Source organism: Scyliorhinus torazame, chromosome 14 (assembly GCF_047496885.1).
Source record: "Scyliorhinus torazame isolate Kashiwa2021f chromosome 14, sScyTor2.1, whole genome shotgun sequence".
NCBI lineage: Eukaryota > Metazoa > Chordata > Chondrichthyes > Carcharhiniformes > Scyliorhinidae > Scyliorhinus > Scyliorhinus torazame.
This window is the reverse complement of record NC_092720.1, coordinates 95,901,793-95,923,922: the sequence shown is the minus strand read 5'-3', so window position 1 is coordinate 95,923,922 and position 22,130 is coordinate 95,901,793. Positions and strand designations below refer to the sequence as shown.

The window sequence follows — 22,130 nt, the reverse complement described above, 5'->3', positions numbered from 1 at the left end:
TGCCTTTTCTCAATTTATCTCTCATACAGCAGGCCAAGAGCGGTGGCAATGGTGAGGGGAGAGTGGGTAACTATAACACCCATAATTGGGAGCAAGTTCTCTGAGCAGAAGCCTTGAAATTGCAATCAATCCAGATGCAGCACCACTCCTTGTCAAATCACCAACTTTAAGCAACTCTGGAAATCAATAAGCACTTCCATAACCTCACACAGAGCTAATAGAAATTAGTCAGCAACTTACCTAACTGTGGTCGATGGTTCTTTCTGATAACGCTGTTGGTGATCCTTCCTGTTCCTGAAACTATATTTTGTTGTGTGAATTAACAGAAAGCATTAACTGGAGTAGCATGGTTAAAAATGGCAGCACACAGATTTAACAAGCATTTCATGCTTACTGATGCACACACTGTCTACTCTGCATACTTCCAAGTGCATTCCTAATCCATAAAACTCCTGACCTATCAAAATTGGCATCTGGTCTGGATTGCTCCACAGATCAGGAAGCATGTATATGTCATTTTGGAACCAAAATGGTACCAATTGTCCCAAAACTACAAGTGCTGTGGAGCTACATTTTGAGGTCTGAATTCCTCTAACACCTCTTTCTTGTTTGCTCCTGTCCCTTTATTCCACCATTGTGGCAGATCCATCAGCTCGCTGGGAACCTTTTAGAACTTTTAACCTCAGCCTCACAATCTCTTTTTACCTTTCAAAAACTCTTTAGATCCAGCTCTTTGAACAAGGTTTTAATTGTTTCTCCTATTTCTCTCTTCCTGCCTTGTGTGGTAGTCACCACTGATGTATATGTTGTTATATATAGGATGTTGATATAGGTGCTTTACGGTAAGGCCCCTGTACTACAGGTACAGGGGTAGATCCCTGGTTGCTGGCTCCGCCCAGTAGGCAGAGTATAAATATGTGTGCTCCCAGTACAGCAGCCATTTCGTCAGCTGCTGTAGGAGGCCACACAACTCAGTGTAATAAAGCCTCGATTACATCCTACTCTCGTCTTTGTGTAATTGATAGTGCATCAATTTATTACACTGAGTTTTTCAGAAGATGGATCTCCGCATCAAGCCAAATCGCCTGCAGCTGCATCCGCAAGCAGACAACGCCAAAAAGGACTTTGAACATTGGCTAGCCTGTTTTGAAGTGTACATCGGGTCTGCGGCAGACGAAATTCCAGAAGTACAGAAGCTCCAGATCCTTTACACGCGGCTGAGCTCCAACGTCTTCCCACTTGTCCAGGGCACGCCGACCTACGCAGAGGCCATGGCGCTACTGAAGGAAAACTACGCTCAGCGGACTGACACACTCTACGCCAGGCACCTCCTCTCCACGCGGCGTCAACTTCCCGGTGAGTCAGTGGAAGATTTCTGGCGCGCCCTGCTCCCGCTAGTTAGAGACTGTGACTGCCAGGCCATTTCGGCCATGTAACACTTGAATTTGCTAATGAGAGACACATTTGTTACGGGCATAGGGTCCGACTACATCCGCCAGCGCCTCTTAGAGGGGGCCACGCTCGACCTCGCAGTGACCAAAAAGCTAGCGCTTTCACTTACGGTCACATCACGCAACATTCAGGCCTATGCCCTCCGCAGACGGCCACCCCATCATGGACCCCATCAGCGACCGCCCTCAGCGAATCCCACGCCTGTGCCGCACGGCAGCCAATCAACCCCGGGGGGCCCAAATGCTACTTCTGTGGGCAGTCAAAACACCCCCGACAGCGCTGCCCGGTGCGGAGTGCCCTCTGCAAGGCCTGTGACAAGAAGGGACATTTCGCTGCAGTGTGCCAGGCCCGCTCAATCGCCGCTATTGTCCTGGCATCCCCACGTGCAGCCAGTGGGCGCCGCCATGTTCCCCTCCTAGGACCACCTGCAGCCAGTGGACGCCGCCATCTTGCTCGACTCGCAACACGTGTGGCCTGTGGGCGCCGCCATCTTGTTCCTCTAAGGACCAATGGGCGCCGCCATTTTGTTTTCCCCACGACACGTGCGGCCTGTGGGCGCCGCCATCTTACCCGACTCAGGACCCATGCCCATCAGGCACCTCATCCGGCCGCTCATCGCCTGCAACCGCCAACGACCAGCCGCGCCTCGCCTTGGTCACGATTATCCTGTCTCGACCACACAACCTCGCAACTGCTTCAAATAAAGTGAAGGTCAACGGGCATGAGATCTCCTGCCTGCTGGACCCCGGGAGCACTGAGAGCTTTATTCACCCTGATATGGTAAGGTGCTGCTACCCTGCGGTACACCCCGCTAACCAGAGAATCTCCCTGACCTCCGGGTCCCACTCCGTGGCGATCCGGGGATACTGCATCGCCACTCTCACTGTCCAGGGCGTGGAGTTCAGCGGCTTCCGCCTCTACGTCCTCTCCAACCTCTGCTCTGCCTTGCTACTCGGCCTGGACTTCCAGTGCAACCTCCAGTGCCTAAGCCTGAAATTCGGCAGGCCCCTACCACCCCGTACTACGTGCGACCCTTAAGGTCGACCCACCTTCCTTTTTTGCAAACCTAACCCCGGATTGCAAACCCGTCGCCACCAGGAGCAGATGGTACAGCACCCAGGACATGACCTTCATCAGGTCTGAAGTCCAGCGGCTGCTTTGGGAAGGCATCATCGAGGCCAGCAACAGCCCCTGGAGAGCCCGAGAGGTAGTGGTCGAAACTGGGGAGAAAAACAGGATGGTCGTTGACTACAGTCAGACCATCAATCGGTACACGCAGCTCAACGCGTTCCCCCTCCCACGCATATCTGATATGGTCAATCAGATTGCACAGTACCGGGTCTTACTGACAGTAGACCTGAAATCTGCCTACCACCAGCTCCCCGTCCGCAAGGCGGACCGCCCATACACTGCGTTTGAGGCAGACGGCCGCCTTTACCAATTTCTTAGGGTTCCCTTCGGCGTCACCAACGGGGTCTCGGTCTTCCAACGGGAGATGGACCGAATGGTTGACCGGTACGGGCTGCGGGCCACTTTCCCGTACCTGGACAATGTCACCATCTGCGGCCACAATCAGCAGGACCATGACGCCAACCGTGCCAAATTTCTCCACACCGCCACTCTCCTCAACCTTACGTATAACAAGGAGAAGTGCGTGTTCAGCACGAACCGCTTCGCCATCCTCGGCTATGTGGTCCAGAACGGAGTTCTGGGGCCCGACCCCGATCGCCTGCGCCCCCTCATGGAACTCCCCCTCCCCCACTGCCCCAAGGCCCTTAAACATTGCCTGGGATTCTTTTCGCATTACGCCCAGTGGGTCCCAAACTATGCAGACAAGGCCCGCCCACTCATTCAATCCACTGTTTTTTCTCTGACAGCCGAGGCTCACCAAGCCTTTAACCGTATCAAGGCCGACTTCACCAAGGCCGTGATGCACGCGGTCGACGAGACGCTCCCCTTCCAAGTCGAGAGCGATGCATCAGACGTCGCTCTGGCCGCCAGCCTCAACCAGGCAGGCAGGCCCGTGGCATTCTTTTCCCGCACCCTCCATGCCTCCGAAATCCGTCATTCCTCCGTCGAAAAAGACGCCCAAGCCATCGTTGAAGCTGTGCGGCATTGGAGGCATTACCTGGCCGGCAGGCGATTCACTCTCCTCACTGACCAATGGTCGGTTGCCTTCATGTTTAATAATACACAGCGGGGCAAGATCAAAAACGATAAAATCTTGAGGTGGAGGATCGAGCTCTCCACCTACAATTACGAGATTTTGTATCGCCCCGGTAAACTCAACGAGCCCCCGATGCCCTATCCCGAGGTACATGTGCCAGCACACAAGTGGACCGACTCCGGACCCTGCACGACAACCTCTGTCACCCAGGGGTCACACGTTTTTACCATTTCATCAAGGCCCGCAAACTGCCCTACTCCATCGAGGAAGTCAGGGCGATCACCAGAGACTGCCAGGTCTGCGCGGCGTGTAAACCGCACTTCTACCGGCCAGACTGTGCACGCCTGGTGAAGGCCTCCCACCCCTTTGAATGCCTCAGCGTGGACTTCAAAGGGCCCTTCCCCTCCACCGACCGCAACACGTACTTTCTCAGTGTGATTGATCAATATCCCCGATTCCCCTTTGCCGTCCCATGCCCCGACATGACGTCTGCCACCGTCATCAAAGCCCTCAATACCATCTTCGCTCTATTCGGCTTCCCCGCCTACGTCCACAGCGACCGGGGATCCTCATTCATGAGCGATGAGCTGCGCCAGTACCTGCCCAACAGGGGCATTGCCTCGAGCAGGACGACCAGCTACAACCCCAGGGGAAACGGGAAGTGGAGAGGGAGAATGGCACAGTCTGGAGGGCCGTCCAGCTGGCCCTATGGTCCAGATATCTCTCGGCCTCCCGCTGGCACGTGGTCCTCCCAGACGCACTTCACTCCATTCGGTCCCTCCTGTGCACCACGACCAATGAAACCTCCCATGAACGCCTCCTTGCCTTCCCTAGGAGGTCCACCTCCAGGGTTTCGCTCCCGACATGGCTGGCAGCTCCAGGACCCGTTCTCCTCCGTAGACACGTCCGACTCCACAAGGCGGACCCGTTGGTTGAGAGGATACAGCTACTTCACGCCAACCTGCAGTACGCCTACATAGCGTACCCCGATGGCCGCCAAGACACAGTCTCCCTCAGGGACCTGGCACCAGCTGGTTCCACACACACACACCTCTCCGACCCGGCGCCACCCTCCCTCCCCCTGGCACACCCCACCGCAGCCCCGTCAGGCTATGTGGTCCAGGCGATGATTGTCCCCGTCGGGACAATCCGTCCTCCCCTTGCGCACACCCGGGGATGAAGAGGATTTCGACACGCTCCCGGAGTCACCGAAGACCAAGCCACCGCCGGAGTCGCCACCAGCACTGCGGCGCTCCCGACGACAGATTAAGGCACCAGACCGCCTGAATTTGTAATATTATCTGTACTTTTAAAACACAACTTTCTGTATATAGTTCTCTACCACCACCACCGGATTCATTTATTTAACAGGGGGTGAATGTGGTAGTCACCACTGATGTATATATTGTATATATAGGATGTTGATATAGGTGCTTTACGGTAAGGCCCCTGTACTACAGGTACGGGGGTAGATCCCTGCCTGCTGGCTCCGCCCAGTAGGCAGAGTATAAATATGTGTGCTCCCAGTACAGCAGCCATTTTGTCCGCTGCCGTAGGAGGCCCACATCTCAGTGTAATAAAGCCTCGATTACATCCTATTCTCGTCTTTGTGTAATTGATCGTGCATCACCTTGTCATCCATTTTCTTACATTTATTTAAGGTGTCATGTAAATTCAATGTGTATGAACAAATCAGAACATTTGTTATGCGATGCACTTTATGACATGAACAAAACAGTAAAGTTAACAAATTGGATCTCCGATATGCTTAATTTAGTATGCTTTGCTTCAAATTCAATATTTCAACATGTATTAAAGTTTTTTTGCATTATTAACAAATCAGCAGTGAAAAACGAATGACCTCTGAAAATATATTGCCAATCTGAAAGATGAGAATAATAAAGCTTTCACAATAACCGCTATCATCATTTAATTATAAATTAATATTAACAATTATTCCCTTTTTAGACTTGCATGCAGCATATGTATTTGCATCTATATTCAAATGCATATTCAGAGTTTAAATAAGGTTTTAATATTTCAGTTGGCTTCTCATTTGACATTTGGAATATTTTATTCTTGACTTAACTAGAAAGGTAATTCAGGCAGAGGCAGGAAATTGGATAGGGACATGTCCCACTGTGTTTCTGGTTATTTCTGGCTAAGTAGCGATCTTCTAATCTCACTTCTAGCTGCCTCATAAGGGGTAGACATAAGCAAATAAAACAATAATGATAGAGTCAAATTGAAAGTCACATTTTCTGTCATTATCATCATAGATGTGGTATGGGGGTCAGTTTAGCTCAGTTGGCTGGATAGCTGATTTGTGATACAGAGCAAGGCCAACAGCGCAGGTTCAATTCCTGTACCAGCTGAGATTATACATGAAGGCCCACCTTGTCAACCTTGCATCTTCCCTGAGGTGTGCTGATCCTCAGGTTAAATCACCACCAGTCAGCTCTCCGCCTCAAAGGGGAAAGGGGCATTTGGGACTGGACGACTACTTTCAATACTAGACTAATGAAATTCAACATCCGACTCTAGGTAGAAGGGTGAAGGATTCACATTCCGTGACTGGAATGTTACACTTGATCTAACAGAGGCCAGAAATTGGTTTTAACCTGTTTAGAATTTCCTAACCGCGCCTGAAGTCATTGTGCTCCATTTGGAGTTTCTAACAATATGTGAATGAGATTGACTGACAACATTCCTAGGATCAGCAAGATGACCATCAGGTGTGCAGATCTGCTGCCCAGTTACACATACTATACAGAGCTAATGAAAAGCAAAATCTTAGCAATTTCTAAGGGGGATGAGTTGTTGTCAAAGTTAACCGACTGATGTATTTTGTAGAAGAGTGCAAATGTCAGGTTAAGGCAAAAAATGTGGAGACAGTTATTAAAGTGTTATTCTTGCAGGGGAATGGACTAAGTGCTTCTCACAACAATTGTCATCATATTCTTCCAGGTCAAATGGTGTGGATGGGATATTTACAGTGCATGTTGTATCTGTGCTCTCCTCTGCTGCGTAGTTTACATGAGCTTGAAGAAAGGCACATGCACATTTCCGATATCGCTTCTCATGATGTGACCAGGGACCTTATTCTTCTGAATCAGCAGAGACTTGCTGAGATGGAATTATCCAATCAGCTTGAAAGAAAGAAAGAAGAACTGAGAATCCTGTCCAAGCATTTAGAGGAAGAAAAGAAGAAAACAGAAGCATTACTCTATGCAATGCTACCAAAACATGTGGCAAACCAGCTCAAAGAAGGCAAAAAAGTTGAGGCAGGTGAATGGGCTTAAAGTAATTTATATTAATATATAAACTGTGGAAGTTTGATTAATTGCCAGTTAAAACTCAAAAATGAAAATTGTAGATTTGAGATAATGAACTGTTGACAAATGTTGAAGTATGTTCCCAGGCGTTCATTCTTTGGCAGGAATAACATCATTACTTGGACATTTACTATCCAGTACAACCAATATTCACTCCATTTTTGAATGGATCTATATAAAAATGGACAGCGAGTGCTCCTGTCCAAAACAGGCTTGAATTTAAGTGAACTATTTAACCTGAGGAACCAGTGTAGTTTTTTGATGCTCCACTGGGTGGAGTGTGTGAAATCCAGCAAAGTTTAAAATAGATTGCTCGCTCGTTATCATTGATTAAAGTTTAAATTATCTCTATTGACAGCTCTACAGTCAAATTAGAATAAAGCCTGACTCCAAAAATGGTTTGAGCCTCCCATTGATAATCACTTTCTTCACTGCCCCTAGGCCTGTATTATATATGAAAATCACCCTCATATCATTCTCTGCTTCTACTATGCCCCTTGGAAAGGCATTCCATGAATGAATAACTATGCTTATGGAAACTACCAAATCTTTTGCCTATTTTCTTAGTAACAATTTTAAAATGAGCAAATTCTTCTTATTTTTAATATAAATAGAACTGTCAAACTGACAAGTGCCAATAGATCAATAGTAGTAACATTGATTTCCACAAGTTAGTTAAATCATCACTGAAATTATTTTTTCTGCTCCAGGTGAATTTAAGGAGTGCACCATACTGTTCAGTGATGTTGTCACATTTACTAGTATCTGTGCCCAGTGTGAACCTATTCAAATAGTGGTTATGCTCAATACCATGTACCTGAAGTTTGACAGACTAACCACAGTCCATGATGTCTATAAGGTAACAATTTTCTTTACACAATGGCTGTACAGGAAGTCAGTAATAATTGTATTGTATTGGCTTAGTAACCACAAGATGAATGCTCTAAAGTAACAAGATAAGACTGATTGACATGCACATTGCCACAGAAAAACAGTTGCTGCTAATAAATACTTGCAAAACAGTAATGATTTAACCTCACGAATATAATCCCATCTACTTTGAGAAGGTGATATTTTAATGGTATATCTTTATTACAAATTGTGAAGGTGGAGACAATAGGAGATGCCTACATGGTGGTCGGAGGAGTTCCTGTACCAGTATCTTCACATGCTGAGCGGGTAGCAAATTTTAGCTTGGGAATGATCATAGCTGCTAAAGGTGTAACAAATCCTGTAACTGGAAAACCTATCCAGGTACATTATTATTTTTAATAGTATTAAAATTTAAAGTGTACTCACTGATTCATGCAAACCGGTTGACGCAAAAGTAATAAATTGCAGAAACGTGTTTGTATTTTTACCGATTGTTAGCAATAAGAATACAGTCGCCTCTATCTCTTCTTTATAAAGATAAGAGTTGGGGTAACTACTGGCCCGGTCCTGGCTGGAGTCGTTGGTGAAAAGATGCCTCGGTATTGTCTTTTTGGAGATACGGTCAACACAGCTTCTAGAATGGAAAGCCATGGCATACCAAACAAGATCCACCTCAGTCCCAGTGCTTTCCGGTAAAAGATTCAGTTCAATAGTTTTGTGGCATAACCGCAATGTTATACATACACTTTATTGGAAAAATGTAACTGAATATTAAAAATGTAAGAGTAGGGCCAACTGAAAAATATATTTCCATCAAAGCCACAAAAAGAGGACATGTTTATTCTTTCCTTGCTACGATGAAATTTAAATTCACTTATTTTCTATTTCAGAGCACTTAAGGATAAAAACTTTGAAATACATGAAAGAGGTGAAATTGAAGTTAAAGGGAAAGGAAAGATGTGCACTTACTTCCTCATTAGAAATCTGGTTGCATCAGAAAATGAAATCCTGGGCAGGCCATTCAGGGAGTCCGATTCTGGCCGAGAATCTCTGCAGTCCCTACCTGAATCAAAAGCAGACTCTGTCAACAAAAAAGGTAAGGTTTAACTCAAAAACCCACAAATGATAAAATGCAAGTTAAATGCTCTGCATCGGGAGGATAAACTGGGGAAGAGTCAGTTCTTTGGAAAAATATGGCAATTATAAAAGCTTTGGTGATAATTAACAAAGCTAGTTCTGGGTATGATTTTGGATTTATTTTTATAATCAAAACTTTATGAACATTAGCTTGAGTCGAGTTCAAAAAGCTCTCTTGTGGTATTGCAAATAGGGGGATTGAATTTTCACTCCCAGATCAAGTGTGCAAAGTAAGGACAATTCCAAGCTTCACACTCATGACTCAAGAAAAAATGCCGTTGGAAGGTTAAAGTCATGGATGTTCTTATTGATGAATTCACTATTTTAAAAAAATTCTCTGATAAAGACCCTTTCACTATGTGTAAATTCCTCTAAACCCTCATGAAAATAAGAAATTGCATTAATGATCCCACTCCAGGGTCCCACATCAGAGACAACTAATCCCTTTATAACCACTTGGAGTGATCAATCAAACTGTGAACTGACAGGCACCCCACTATGATAATGAAAGGTTGTGAAATCATTAATGCAGCACTAATCCTGTGATGACAAACCTCGGGTTTGTGCCAACAGAGAGAGTGAAATAAAAAACACTGATTTTTTTTTAACACCGCCGATTGCATTTAAAAAATTTACATTTTTTGACAGTCTGACAGCTATTCTGACAGTTCTCTTGACAGATATCTTGATAGTTCACTTGACAGCTCTCTTTGCAGCTATATTGATAGCTATCTTTACAATTCTCATTACAGTTTTCATGACCGTTCCAATGATCTCGACAGTTTCAAATGTGTCTAGGCACTTTTTGCACACATTCTTGTCTACTTTTAACAATCCGAAAAAGCATCTTACCTCTCCCAAAGGGCACCTTCCTGCTCTCAAAGGGAACCTTGTCTCTTCCAAAGGGCATCTTACCTTGCCCAAACGTGGCGCAGGACCACACCGCAAAGGGAAACAAACTCACCAAAAAGGTATCCTACCTCTTTAAACAATCTTGGCTGCTTTAGATCTTCAACCTGATCTAAAGTGCACAGGTTGGGCTTTAGACATGCCACTAATCAAGACCAGATCTGATTGCGGCAGCTGCATGTTAACATGTGCAATTGTCCCCGTGAACCATGATTGTGTAAATCAGAACCTGCCAATTCCCAAGCCCCCCACTCCCCACCTTGACCTCCACCACCAAAATAGTGGGGGCCATGTTCAAGGATGGGTCTTCTGTATCCTGGCCTCCAACAGACATTTTCACACAGCTGATGAGCTGCTTCGTTTGCACGAAAATTCAAGCCTAAGTGAAGTCTTCATGTGAAAAGGGATAAGAGGCTGAAAGATAACTCAAGCAGGATTGTAATTCAGTCTTCATTTTAATGCCATGCACTCCTCCTTGTTTTGATATAACGCTTTGATTTTACAGCATTCTTTGCAGTTAAGAAGCAGAAATTGCAGCAAGTTTGGATGCAAATAATCATATTTGAATGCAGCATTTACCTGCAGAACTAAGACACCGATTCTCAATCTTGTTTGGATGAAGGACCCCACTTTAATTTCATCATAGGACATAATATTCATATTATAAAAATGCTGAATATAAAGCGTGCTTTAACAATGCTTTTGATAAACAGGTATTTAATTGCAGTAAAATAGGTGTGCCTTCTCATTAGTCCCTGTCTATTCCCGGTACAATGTTTGACAATGGCACTTGTAAATCATTTGATATAGAAACCAACATCTCTTGTTTTTCAGGGAAAGTGGATGGAATTACAGTATGTGGTTCCTCCATTAAAAACTCCCAGGTCATTTAAATAGGAGCTGATTTAATCTGTCAGATAAAGCAGTGGTCCTGCAGAGCACTGGGAGATGGATTTGACAGCTCTGAGTATCTTCTTGACTGACAGTTGCTAATGCAAGTAGCTACGAACTCCATTAACAATTGACATACGATTTCGCACATGGCTTTTCACCAAAAGGCGCAGCACCTTAAGATGCATCAGGCAGTTTGAGTGGTTACATGATGGATCCAAGCCCTGCGCTTTTGGTTTTTGCCCACATCATCCACCCAGATCCACCTGTGGAGCATTCCACTGAGGTGTCTGGAGCTGCCTTGGTATCCTTAACCTCCAGTGGGTCCTCCCTTGCCAGTGTCAGGATGTGCAGAGTGTAGCGACGATAAGCGACACTCGCTCTGGAGGGTATTGCAGAGACCCCCCAGAATGGTCCAGGAAAAGGAACCTCATCTTCAATAGTCCTATTATCCTCTCAGCCACCAGCCTTAGAGGAATGACACCGATTGTACTTCTCTTTCACCTCGGTCCTAAGGTGCTGGAGTGGCAGCAAGAGCCACCTTTTGTTTTGTAAAACCTTTTATTAAGGCATTTATAATTTTACAATAATAACAGTAAACAGTAAAAATGCGGATAGAAACATAGTGCATAAACCATCTCCATTCCTAACAAATCCCACCTACCCTAAACAGGAAATAGCCTAACTCCTGCCCCCAAACCCTCCCCTTTCTTATTGCCTCTGCTGACATTTAGGGTGGGATTCTCCGCCGGCGTGATTCTCCGTTTTGCCGGCACCCGGGGGGTTTCCTGACGGCGTGGGGCTGCCCCAAAATGGGAAACCCCATTGACTGGCCGGCGTAACGGAGAATCCCGCCAGCGGGTCGATGTTGAAAAGTGGCGTGGTGGGGCAGAGAATCCAGCCGTTAGTTTTCTCCGAAGAAGTCGACAAACGGCTGCCACCTCCGGCCGAACCCTAGCATTGACCCTCTTAAGGCGAACAAACCCGACCATGTCGCTAACCCAGATCTCTGATTTCGGGAGCTTCGAGTCCCTCCACGCTAGCAATATCCATCTCCGGGCTACCTTTTTAATGGTTACCCTTTTTTAACCAACAACCAATTATCCAGATGATCTGGAGCCAAGAACAGCCTTGGTACCTTGGAGTTCCACAGTATCTGCGCATCATGGGAGCTGACTTGCACAGACTTGCAGAATTAGGGTTGTGTGGTCACATACTATCTGTATGTTCATGGACTGGTAACCTTCACTATTCACAAAGGCACTAGGCTGACCCGCTGGAACCTTAATGGCCACATGAGTGTAGTCTATGGCATCCTGGATGTGGGAAAACCCAGCAATAGCTGCAAAACCTTAGCTTCACTCAGCCTGGCTGGCTTGGCTCATCTAGTAATCAATTGAATGTTTGGACCTGTCTAAAAAGAGCGTCAGTTACCAGCTTGGCGCAGCTATGGACAGCTGATTGGGAACACCACACAGGTCCCACACAGACCTCTGGAAAGATCTAGATGCATAAAGAAATGAGGGCACCTGTGACCTTTGGAGCCCCTGGCAATGAGTGCATACAGTTGGAGGTGATCTCTGGCCTAATTATGTGGCATAGTGATGTCATGATGTCGCTAGAGAGATGGAGCCTTCTGCGACACTGGGTCTCGGACATGTTGAGACAGCTGAATCACTTCCTGTACACTCAGGCAGCAGAATAGTAGCATCATCTGCATTGCTTGTCACCATGTTCTCCCTGTTGGACCTGCACCCCAAATACCTGCATCTCTCCTCCTACAGGTCTTTCCCTGAGATGCGACCTGGGGACACCTGGCCTGCTCTCCCTTCTGTCCCTATCTTCCTCCTGAGAGGAGGACCCCCTAACAGAGTTCACAATCCCCATCTGCTGAAATGCAGATGGCAGTGGCTGGGTGCTGAAGGCTGCAATGGGAGAAATGCTCCAACAGAGAGTTAACAAATAAAGAAGCCCTCAGAACAAGGCTAATAATTCAAATACTTCAGATGAAACCAGAGGAAAAAGTCTAAAATCTCAAGACTAAAGCAATAGGGAACTCTCCTCGGAACCCCTAAGAGCCCTTGGGTGAGTAAAGTGAAAATAAATGGAATGTCTGCCTGCCCGTGTTGCCAAGGTGGCACCCAATCGTGTGGGCAATGTTAAATTTGAATCACCTGCCCCTTTAATTGTCTAAGTGGCTGATTAGTTGTTGGCGGGCTTGCAACCGATTCCCGCGTAGGACCACTGAACATAACCTTGCACGAATGCCTGATGACGTTGGGACAAGCACCTGAAAATAAAACGTAAAATTCTGTCCATAAGGTCTCGGTCCTGCTTGGTAAGCACGTTCACATTATTTGGCAGAACCCTGGAAGGTTTTTTACAGAATTCCAGGTGTCTGCAGAACCCAGTTTCAGAACCATTGAGTGAAGAGACACAAAATTGATTCTCTCTGGTGCCAGCACTGACAGAGAAGGATATAATTACAGTGTGAGGAATTAACATAGGCACTTTCCATTGAAAACACCAAACAAGGTTTGATCAATGGGAAGTTGAGTGTCTTAAATTACTTGTCAATTTCCTGTCAATTCGCCCCTTGTTGTTTTGTGCACATTTTGTGATAAAAAAATTGGATGGTGACCAAAAATACAGACTCCTTTCTCAGTTCTATGGGCAATCTGACCTTCTGGTATAATTTCTGACAGATACCAAGTGTGCCCCCCCCCCCCCCCCCCCCCCATACATACATACAGGCAGGTATATTTAAATGAGGCAGTACCAATGGAGTGGTATCATATTTTCTATTATTCAGTAGCTCTAGAATTTACTTCTGTTTGCATTCCACAGACATCCATCATTTCTCAGCTGTGTGTAACATGTGAAATAGATGAAAAGGAATGCAGCAGGTAATTAATTAGATATAAAATCATCACATGCCTTAATTGACAATTTTCAATGGAGGCTTTATCGTGTTTTATTTTGAGATGCTTCTCGTCCTGTCCTGCAATGGCTATTCACCTTCCCCCACTTCAATCGTTAGCTCCCAAGTGGCAATACAGCCTAGACTGCAACAAAAATATGCGATAGTCTTGGCTTATTGACAACACTCTGAGTCAGAACGATTCAAGCCGATCCCACTTCTCATGCAGTACTCAATGAATTATTCAAAATCTAGTATTGAGTGAAATGTCGGTTTTCAAATGAGATATTAAATCAAGGCTCTGTGTGCCCTTTGAAGATCCCATGGCTCTATTTGAAGAAGAGCAGGGGAGCACTTTCATTTTATTTGGCAATAGCCAACATCTCTCAACCGACATCACTAAACAAACAATCTGGTCATTTTTTTCCTTAATGTTTGCACAAGCTTGGCTTCTTCAATTGGAATTTATTCCATGCCCAGCACTACCATCACCCACATTGGTCAGCAAAAAATATTTTAAAAGTCTTTTCAAACCTTTTCCAAGCTTCTGTAACGTTTGACGTACCGTTTTGTAATTATTTTTAATCTTTCCCTGAACCATTTGTAAAACCTCCCTTACACCATTCCAAAAGTCAGTGACATGACACCTGCATTACACTGCATAGATCATAGAATTTACAGTGCAGAAGGAGGCCATTCGGCCCATCGAGTCTGCACCGGCTCTTGGAAAGAGCACCCTACCCAAGGTCCACACCTCCACCCTATCCCCATAACCCAGTAACCCCACCCAACACTAAGGGCAATTTTGGACACTATGGGCAATTTAGTATGGTCAATCCACCTAACCCGCACATCTTTGGACTGTGGGAGGAAACCGGAGCACCCGGAGGAAAGCCACGCACACACGGGGAGGATGTGCAGACTCCGCACAGACAGTGACCCAAGTCAGGAATCGAACCTGGGACCCTGGAGCTGTGAAGCAATTGTGCTAGCCACAATGCTACCGTGCTGCCCAAATTTGTCTTAATTCCAAGTCCAACTATATCCTATCCAGGTAACCTATGTAGTGTGACTGATCAACACTCAGGGGTCACAGAGAGGCAGGGACACTGGTAGGGGAGGTAAGGAGCTCCACATTTCATCCAACTGATTATTTGGTCACACTTGACAAAGTTTTCAGCTGGAAATTATCCCATTTTACAAAACCCTCCATTATCTATGTCACATGAACATATAATTATAGTGTTTTTTTATTGGAATAATTTAAATATACTTCCACAATGCTTCCAGAATATTTTTCAGGAGCATCCAGATATGTTTTTAAAATTTTCTCATGGGAGATGGGTGTCACTGGCTAGGCCAGCATTTATTGCCCATCCCGAATTAATCTTGAGAAGGTGTTAGTGAGTCATTTTCTCTAATTTCATAAATTGCGTGGTGAATATATAGCAACAGTGTTGTTAGGTAGGGAATTTCAGAATTGTGACCCAGCAATGATGAAGGAATGGTGATATAGCCCCAAGTCAGGATGGTGTGTGCCTTGGAGAGGGACTTGCAGGCGATGCTGCCCTTGTTCTGCTAGGTGGTAAAGGTCACAGGTTTGGAAGATGCTGTCGAAGGAGCCATAGTGAGTAGCTCTAAACCATATTGTATATGGTACATATTGCTGACATGGTGTACCGATGGTGGAGAGAGTGAATGTTTAAGCTGTTGGAAGGAGTGCCAGTCAAGACTGTTGCTTTGTCCTGGATTGTCTTAAGCTTTTTTTGGAGCTGTATTCACCAAGGCAAGTGAAGAGGATTCCATCACACTCCTGACTTGTGCCTAGTACGTGGTAGAGTCACAAAGTGTGTTACACACCACAGTATACCCAGCCTCTGACCTGTTCTTGTAGCCACAGTACATCCAGTGAAGCTTCTGGTCAATGGTGAACCCCTAGATATTGATAGCAAAGATTCAGTGATGGTAATACCCTTGACTGTCAAGGAACAGTGATAAGGCTTTCTTTTGTTGGAGATAGTCATTGACTGGCACTCATGAGGTACAAGTGCTATTTGTCACTGAACAGTCCAAGACTGGTGGACTTCCGGTGGTGGCAGGTAGAAGAAGGTCATATACTAGGTAGCTCCTGCCAGGGTACTTGTTTGTTTGGTCCTTTTTGCCCGGTTCCAGGGGAATTTTGGTGAACAAACCCGGCCTATCAAAGGGTTTAGTGAACCTGTTGAGGAATAACGTTCAAAAAAGGCTGGTGTAAAGAAAGTTACAAATGGAAATGTATTTGGGGACTCCACATGGCTCACCAGGAGAGAAGATGACAAAGTCAACTCTAGCGGGTGCGGTTGCTCCTATAATGGCAGAGATGCTGGTGGGGGTACTGGCCTCAGAGTTTGAGAAGCAGTTTGGGAAACATTTTTAAAAACAAGGGCAGGTGATGATGGACACACTCAAAAAATCGTTTGAAGTGGTGCAATCTGGGAGAAGGTGGAGAAAATCGGAGGGTGTGAAAAAGCAAGGAAGTGAAGGAAACCTTGTTGAGGCACAGTGTTCACACCGCCTTGCTGGAGGCTGAGATTTTGTTGGTGGGGGAAGAAACAAAATCCTGAAGGTGAAAGTGGATGACCTGGAGAACAGGTGAAGGAAACAGAATCGCAGAATCGTGGGGTTGCCCAAGGGGATAGAGGGCCCGAATCCCTTTGACTACTTTTCTCAGATGTTCGGTAGGCAGGTTGGGGGAGGGTGGGGGGGGGGACGAACAGATGTCCCCTCTAGAGTTGGATAAGGCCCACAGAACTCTCCGGCAGAAGCGCCGGGTGAACCAGCCACTACAGGCAGTGGTTGTAAGATTTCACAGCTTCCAAGAGAAGGAGTGGGTCCTGAAGTGGGCCAAAGAGAATAGAGACTTGAGATGGGAAGTGAGCACCATCCGGATATGTCAAGATGTCAGAGCAGAGCTGATAAAGCGGGTGGGCTTGAATAAGTGAAGGCAGTGCTATATTAGAGTGGAGTGAGGTTTGGGGTTACATATGAGCTGAAAGACCACTATTTTGGCACGTCGTAGGAGGTGGAGGCCTTTGTTAAAGAACACAGTCCTGGACTCAATTAAAAAGGGTTCTGTGGGAACTGTTATGGGTGTTAATAGGATGGGTTTGTTTGGGATTTTTTGTACACTGTATATATTTGTTGTTATTCTGGGGCTGTGTTTGTTATATGGTGGGGAGGTTGGGGGGGCAATGTGGGTAGGGGGTAATATTTAAAGTAATAGCAATGGAAACAGATGATCCCTGGTGCGAATTTGAGCATTGCAGGACGTTGGATTTTGTTTTCTTATATCTGTAACAGGGACAGACTATGGAGTTTATTTTCTTTTTGCTTCTTAATATTTACCCTGGAGGGGGGCTACGTTGGTAGCAGCAAGGTTTTTTAGCTAACGAATGGGAGTGTGGTGGGGGGAGGCCTGTTGGACCTGTTTGGACATGGTTCAATTAACCTAGCTTGTTTGTTTCGTAGGGGATGGGGTTGGTGAGGAGGGAGCATTGTTCTCTGGGAGGTGATCAGCAGTTTCCAGAGGTGGAGGGGTGGTTGGGGGAGAGGGGGATGGACAGGGGGTAGGGGGATATCTCTGACAGTGACTCGGGGTTTTTCTTTGTCTCACCTTTTGGTTGGGGCTGGCAACCATCTTGGGTAAGCGTTGGGCCTAGGTATTTGGTAGTAGGTATGGGATAATTCTTTATGGTGTGAATGGCTGACTCCAGGTTGAAGGGGATGGTGAGAATCCCCACCCCCCCCCCCCCAGCCCCCACTGCCGATCACACTGGTGCAGGCATCGATTTCGCTTCTGTTCAAAAAAGATAAGGACCCGGTGGCATGTGGGTTGTGCCGTCCTATTTTGTTGTTAAATGTTGATGCCAAGGAATTGCTAGCGATGAGGTTAGAGCCTTGTCTTCCTGGGGTTATCGGTGAAGATCAGACAGGATTTGTTGAGGGTCGGCAACTGTCATCTAATGTCTGGCGACTGTTAAATGTAGTTTTCCCCCCACTATCGGGACCTGATCCAGAGATGGTTGCGTCTTTGAATGCCGAGAAGGCATTTGCCAGGGAGGAGTGGAAATACCTGTTTAATGTTTTGGAGAATTTTAGGCTTGGACCACAGTTCATTTTGTGGATATGTCTACTGTATAAGGCCGCGTTGGCTCGTGTACATACCAACACTTTGAGCTTGGGGTACTTTCATTTGGGTAGTGGAATGAGACAGGGGTGTCCGATATCTCCCCTCCTATTTGTATTGGTGATCGAGCCCCTGGCTATGGCTTTGAGGGCTTCAAGAAAATGGAAGGGAATAATTAGACTAGGGGGGAGCACCGGGTGTCCCTCTACACCGATTACTTACTGCTTTATGTGGCAGACCCAGTCCCCATGAAGGGTGATATAATGGAGCTTCAGAAGAGCGTTGGCTCTTTTTTTGGGCTGCAAGTTGAATCTGGATAAGAGTGAGTATTTTCTGGTGGACCCCACAGGGAGGCAAGCCAACCCGGGGGTTCTTCCCTTTTGCCTTGCCAGATCAAGGGTCAGGTATTTGAGAGTCCGAGTTGCCCGGGACTGGGCACAGCTCCATAAATTGAACTATGCCTGTCTGGTTAGTAAGGCCAATTCAGATCTGCAAAGGTGGGATAACCTGCCTTTGTCCTTGGCAGGCAGGGGTCAGTCTATCAAAATGAAGATTCTACCAGGGTTTCTGTTTTTTTTCAATGTCTTCCTCTCTAACTCATTTTTTGGGAGGATAAGCAGGCTGATAACATCTTTTATTTGTGCGGGCAAGACTCCTAAAATTCTGAAGACAGTTTTGAGAGGGACAGACAGTTCAGATTTTGCTTTTTTATTATTGGGCAGCCAACATAGAAAAGGTGCTCAGTTGGTGTAGTGACCCAGAGTCCGTAGAGACGAGATCATGTAAGGGGTTTGAGTTGGGAGCGCTGGTGACATCTTAACTGCTGTTATCGCCAACAAGATACACTTCGGGCCCAGTGGTCATGCCCACTTTAAGGATATGGAGGCAATTCAAACAGCATTCTAGGCTGGGGTCTTTGGCACAGTTGGCCCCTATTTGTACTAACCATCTGTATGAGCCGCCAAGACTGGACTACATGTTTGGGATGTGGGGAAGGAAGGGGCTAGAGAGAGTAGGAGATTATTTTTGGAGGGGCAATTCGCCAGTTTAGAGGAATTAACAGTGAAGTACGGGCTATTGAGGTCGTTTAGGTATCTTCAGGATCAGAATTTAGTACAGAAGACTTTCTCAGAGTGCCGTCAACATCTCGTATGGAAAGAATCCTTTTACTTGTGGGATCTGAGGAGGGTAACATATCTGGAACCTATGACGGATCATATCAGAAGAAGTACACTCAGTGGATGAAGTACAAAGGGAGGTGGGAGGGTGGGCTGGGGCTCGTAGTGGATGACGAGGTGTGGAGTGAGGCCGTCCGCATCCTGGTGTGCGAGGCTGGGCTTAATCCAGCTTATGGTAGTGTTTATGCCACACCTAGGAGAGATGAGTAGTTTTTTCCCGGAGGTGGGTGATAGGTGTGAGCGGTGCTCCGGGGTCCGGCCAACCACATGCACATGTTCTGATCCTGCCCCAAACTTGTGGGGCAGGATTCTCCGTCCCTCCGCACGTGCTTTCTGCTTCAGCGCCCTCCTGCGGGCAGCGGGATCCTCCATCACAGTAGCCAGCCAATGGGGAGTTGCCCATTGTGGGCACCCCCACGCCATTGGGAAATCCACGGGCGTGAGTGCGCGGTTGGCGAAACTGAGGATTCCGCCGTGGAGAATCCCGCGCGTGAGCTTTTGGGCCTCTTTCTTCAGCACCGTGTCGGCGATTCTCAAAATCAAACTGGAGCCCTGCCCATTGGTTGCCATATTTGGGGTGATGCAGACGGGCAGAGGCAGACGTCCTTACCTTCGCCTCATTGATCGCCCAGATGCGAGTTCTGCTGAGGTAAGGGTCTCCAGCCCCAACAAGTACGCTGGCAGTGTTAGGGGATCTAATGGAGTTTTTAATCCTAGAGAAGGTTAAGTACACCGTGAGGGGATCAGTCGGAGGGTTATACCAAAGGTGGCGATCTTTTATTACTTACTTCAAGGAACTATCCACGTCAGTTGCTAGTGGAGAGGGGAGATTTGGAGGGGAAGGGAGTTGCTATCTGTGGGATTGTGTCCTCTTTAGTTTTTTTTAATGTTTGATGTTTCAAGGGTTTTATAAAAATATATATGTTTCATAAAATTGAAAACTTTGGTAAAAACATTTTTTTAAAAACAGCCAAAGATGGAATGTAAAGATGGAATGTTGAACAGGTCTTGTTGCATATGGACATGACAGTTCCAGTATTTGAGGAGTCATGAATTGAACTACACCCTGTGCAATCATCAGAAAACACCCTACTTCTGACCTCATGTTGGACATTGTCCAGAGGAACTCCTGCAGTAATGTCTTAGCGCTGAGATGATTGGTGTCTGATGCCCATAACCATCTTCCTTTGGTGCTCAATATGGCTTCAACCCCAAAATGTATCATGGAGTTCAACCAACCTCCCCCTTTAATGTATTCTTGCTTTTCAAGCACACGGCTTGTACTCCAGGAGTGGGATTACAATTACCGACTCTTGGGTTTTTAAACACAAAACAATGTTTATTCCATGAACTCAACTTAACCTTTTAAATAAACATTGGATTACTTAACACCCCTTACTTCAAAGATAACCCCGAAAATAATACAACACTAAATAATCCTTCAGTTATTCCTTTCAACATCCAAGAGACTTTAAACAGAAACACATCAGGTTAAAGGCATTACTATTATGAGTTTAAATCACCCAAATGATCCAGAGATAGTCTTTCATGGCAGAGATCACAGCAGATCCAGCTCACTGCAAACACAGACACACCCAAGCTCTTTTCCTCAAAACTAAAAACTGCAAAATGGCTGAGCTAAAAACACAGCTCTACCCACACTCTGACATCACTGCATTTCTTCAAGGTACATTGCGCAGACATCCAATTCTTAAAGGCACTCTCACATGACACCTCCCCCCAAGAAAAAAAAACCCATCAACTTCAAGATGGTTTCATTTTTCACTTTTGCACCATCCACTAAGAAATGTACACAGTAAATATACCTTTTCATTAAAAAAAACACACGCAAACAGGTATAATATTATAATCCATTTTTCTTTGTTCTTCTTCCTCCAACCAAAATCCTTCGCGATTGACAGTCTCTTTGAACAAAGTCTCTGCACGATCCATCCATTCCTCAACTCCTCGGCATTTCTCTTTAGAATCAGATACTTTAGTTCAATCTGACCACAGAGTCTCTTGCAATTCTCCAAGACAGGAGCATTGGTGATCACAGTTTTCAGGCAGTCAAATGCCTGTTGAAAGTCCGCTGTCCATTGAATTTTTTAATGTTTCTTCAGCAATTCCATCAATGGAGTAATCACGCCATAAAACTTTTGCACAACTGTTCGATCAAATCCACTCATGCTAAGAAATCGCCTTGAGGGTATTGGAGACTCCACAAGGAAAGTGAATCGGGCTTCTCCAAATTCACTTTTGGCTAGGTTCATCACCAAACCCGCCGGCTGAAGTCAATCGAAGAACTCCAAACGATGTTTTAAATGTTCTTTCCATGTCTGGAAGTTGTATATAAAAGTAGATTATCATTGTATACCGCACAGTTGGGTAATCCTGAAACAACTGTATTAGTTAACCGGTGAAATGTTGCTGGGGCATTTTTCATGCCAAATGGCATAACCTTGAACTGTTATATGCCATCTGGAGTCACAAAAGCTGAAATTTCCTTCGCCCTTTCAGATAAAGGTACTTGCCAGTAACCTTTCAGTAAATCCAATTTGGAAATAAAAGCAGATTGTCCCACTTTCTCAATGCAATCCTCCAAACGTAGCATAGGATAAGAGTCCGTTCTTGTAACTGCATTCACCTTTCGATAGTCCACACACAACCGTTGGGTACCGTCTGGTTTAGGTACCATCACTGTGGTGAGCTCCATTGGCTGCAAGCCACTTCAATTATGCCATTCTTCAGCATACTCTCAAATTCTCTGTTAACCTGTGCCAATTTTAAAGGATTAAGTCTATATGGATGTTGCTTGATAGGAACAGCATTTCCCACATCTACATCATGTATGGCCATTTTAGTACTTCCCAATTTATCTCTACAAACTTGCCCATGTGATATCAATAACTCTTTCAGGTCAGTTTGTTTTTCCTCTGGAAGGTAACTTAACAATTCATCCTAATTTTTAAGAACATCCTCATTTTCCAATTTAATTTGAGGTATGTCAAATTCACAGTCATCTGGATTTGGTTTGTCACTTTAGTTAGAATCATTAAACCTCCTCCTTTTTCTCTCCTTTCAAAGTACCTTTTAAGCATAT

General features: G+C 45.7%; 1 protein-coding gene across 4 annotated transcripts in view; it reads left to right on the top strand.

The window, feature by feature from the left end:
• The window catches only part of LOC140389891 (guanylate cyclase soluble subunit beta-2-like), an 88,789-nt gene that overhangs the window by 51,118 nt on the left and 15,541 nt on the right, over nucleotides 1-22,130 (top strand). For all 4 annotated transcript variants that reach the window (XM_072474514.1, XM_072474516.1, XM_072474515.1 and 1 more), the window contains 5 exons: nucleotides 6,587-6,907; nucleotides 7,665-7,813; nucleotides 8,062-8,208; nucleotides 8,365-8,519; nucleotides 8,718-8,923. In XM_072474514.1, the coding sequence (XP_072330615.1) occupies nucleotides 6,587-6,907; nucleotides 7,665-7,813; nucleotides 8,062-8,208; nucleotides 8,365-8,519; nucleotides 8,718-8,923 (978 nt within the window). The remainder of the gene's footprint in view (nucleotides 1-6,586; nucleotides 6,908-7,664; nucleotides 7,814-8,061; nucleotides 8,209-8,364; nucleotides 8,520-8,717; nucleotides 8,924-22,130) is intronic.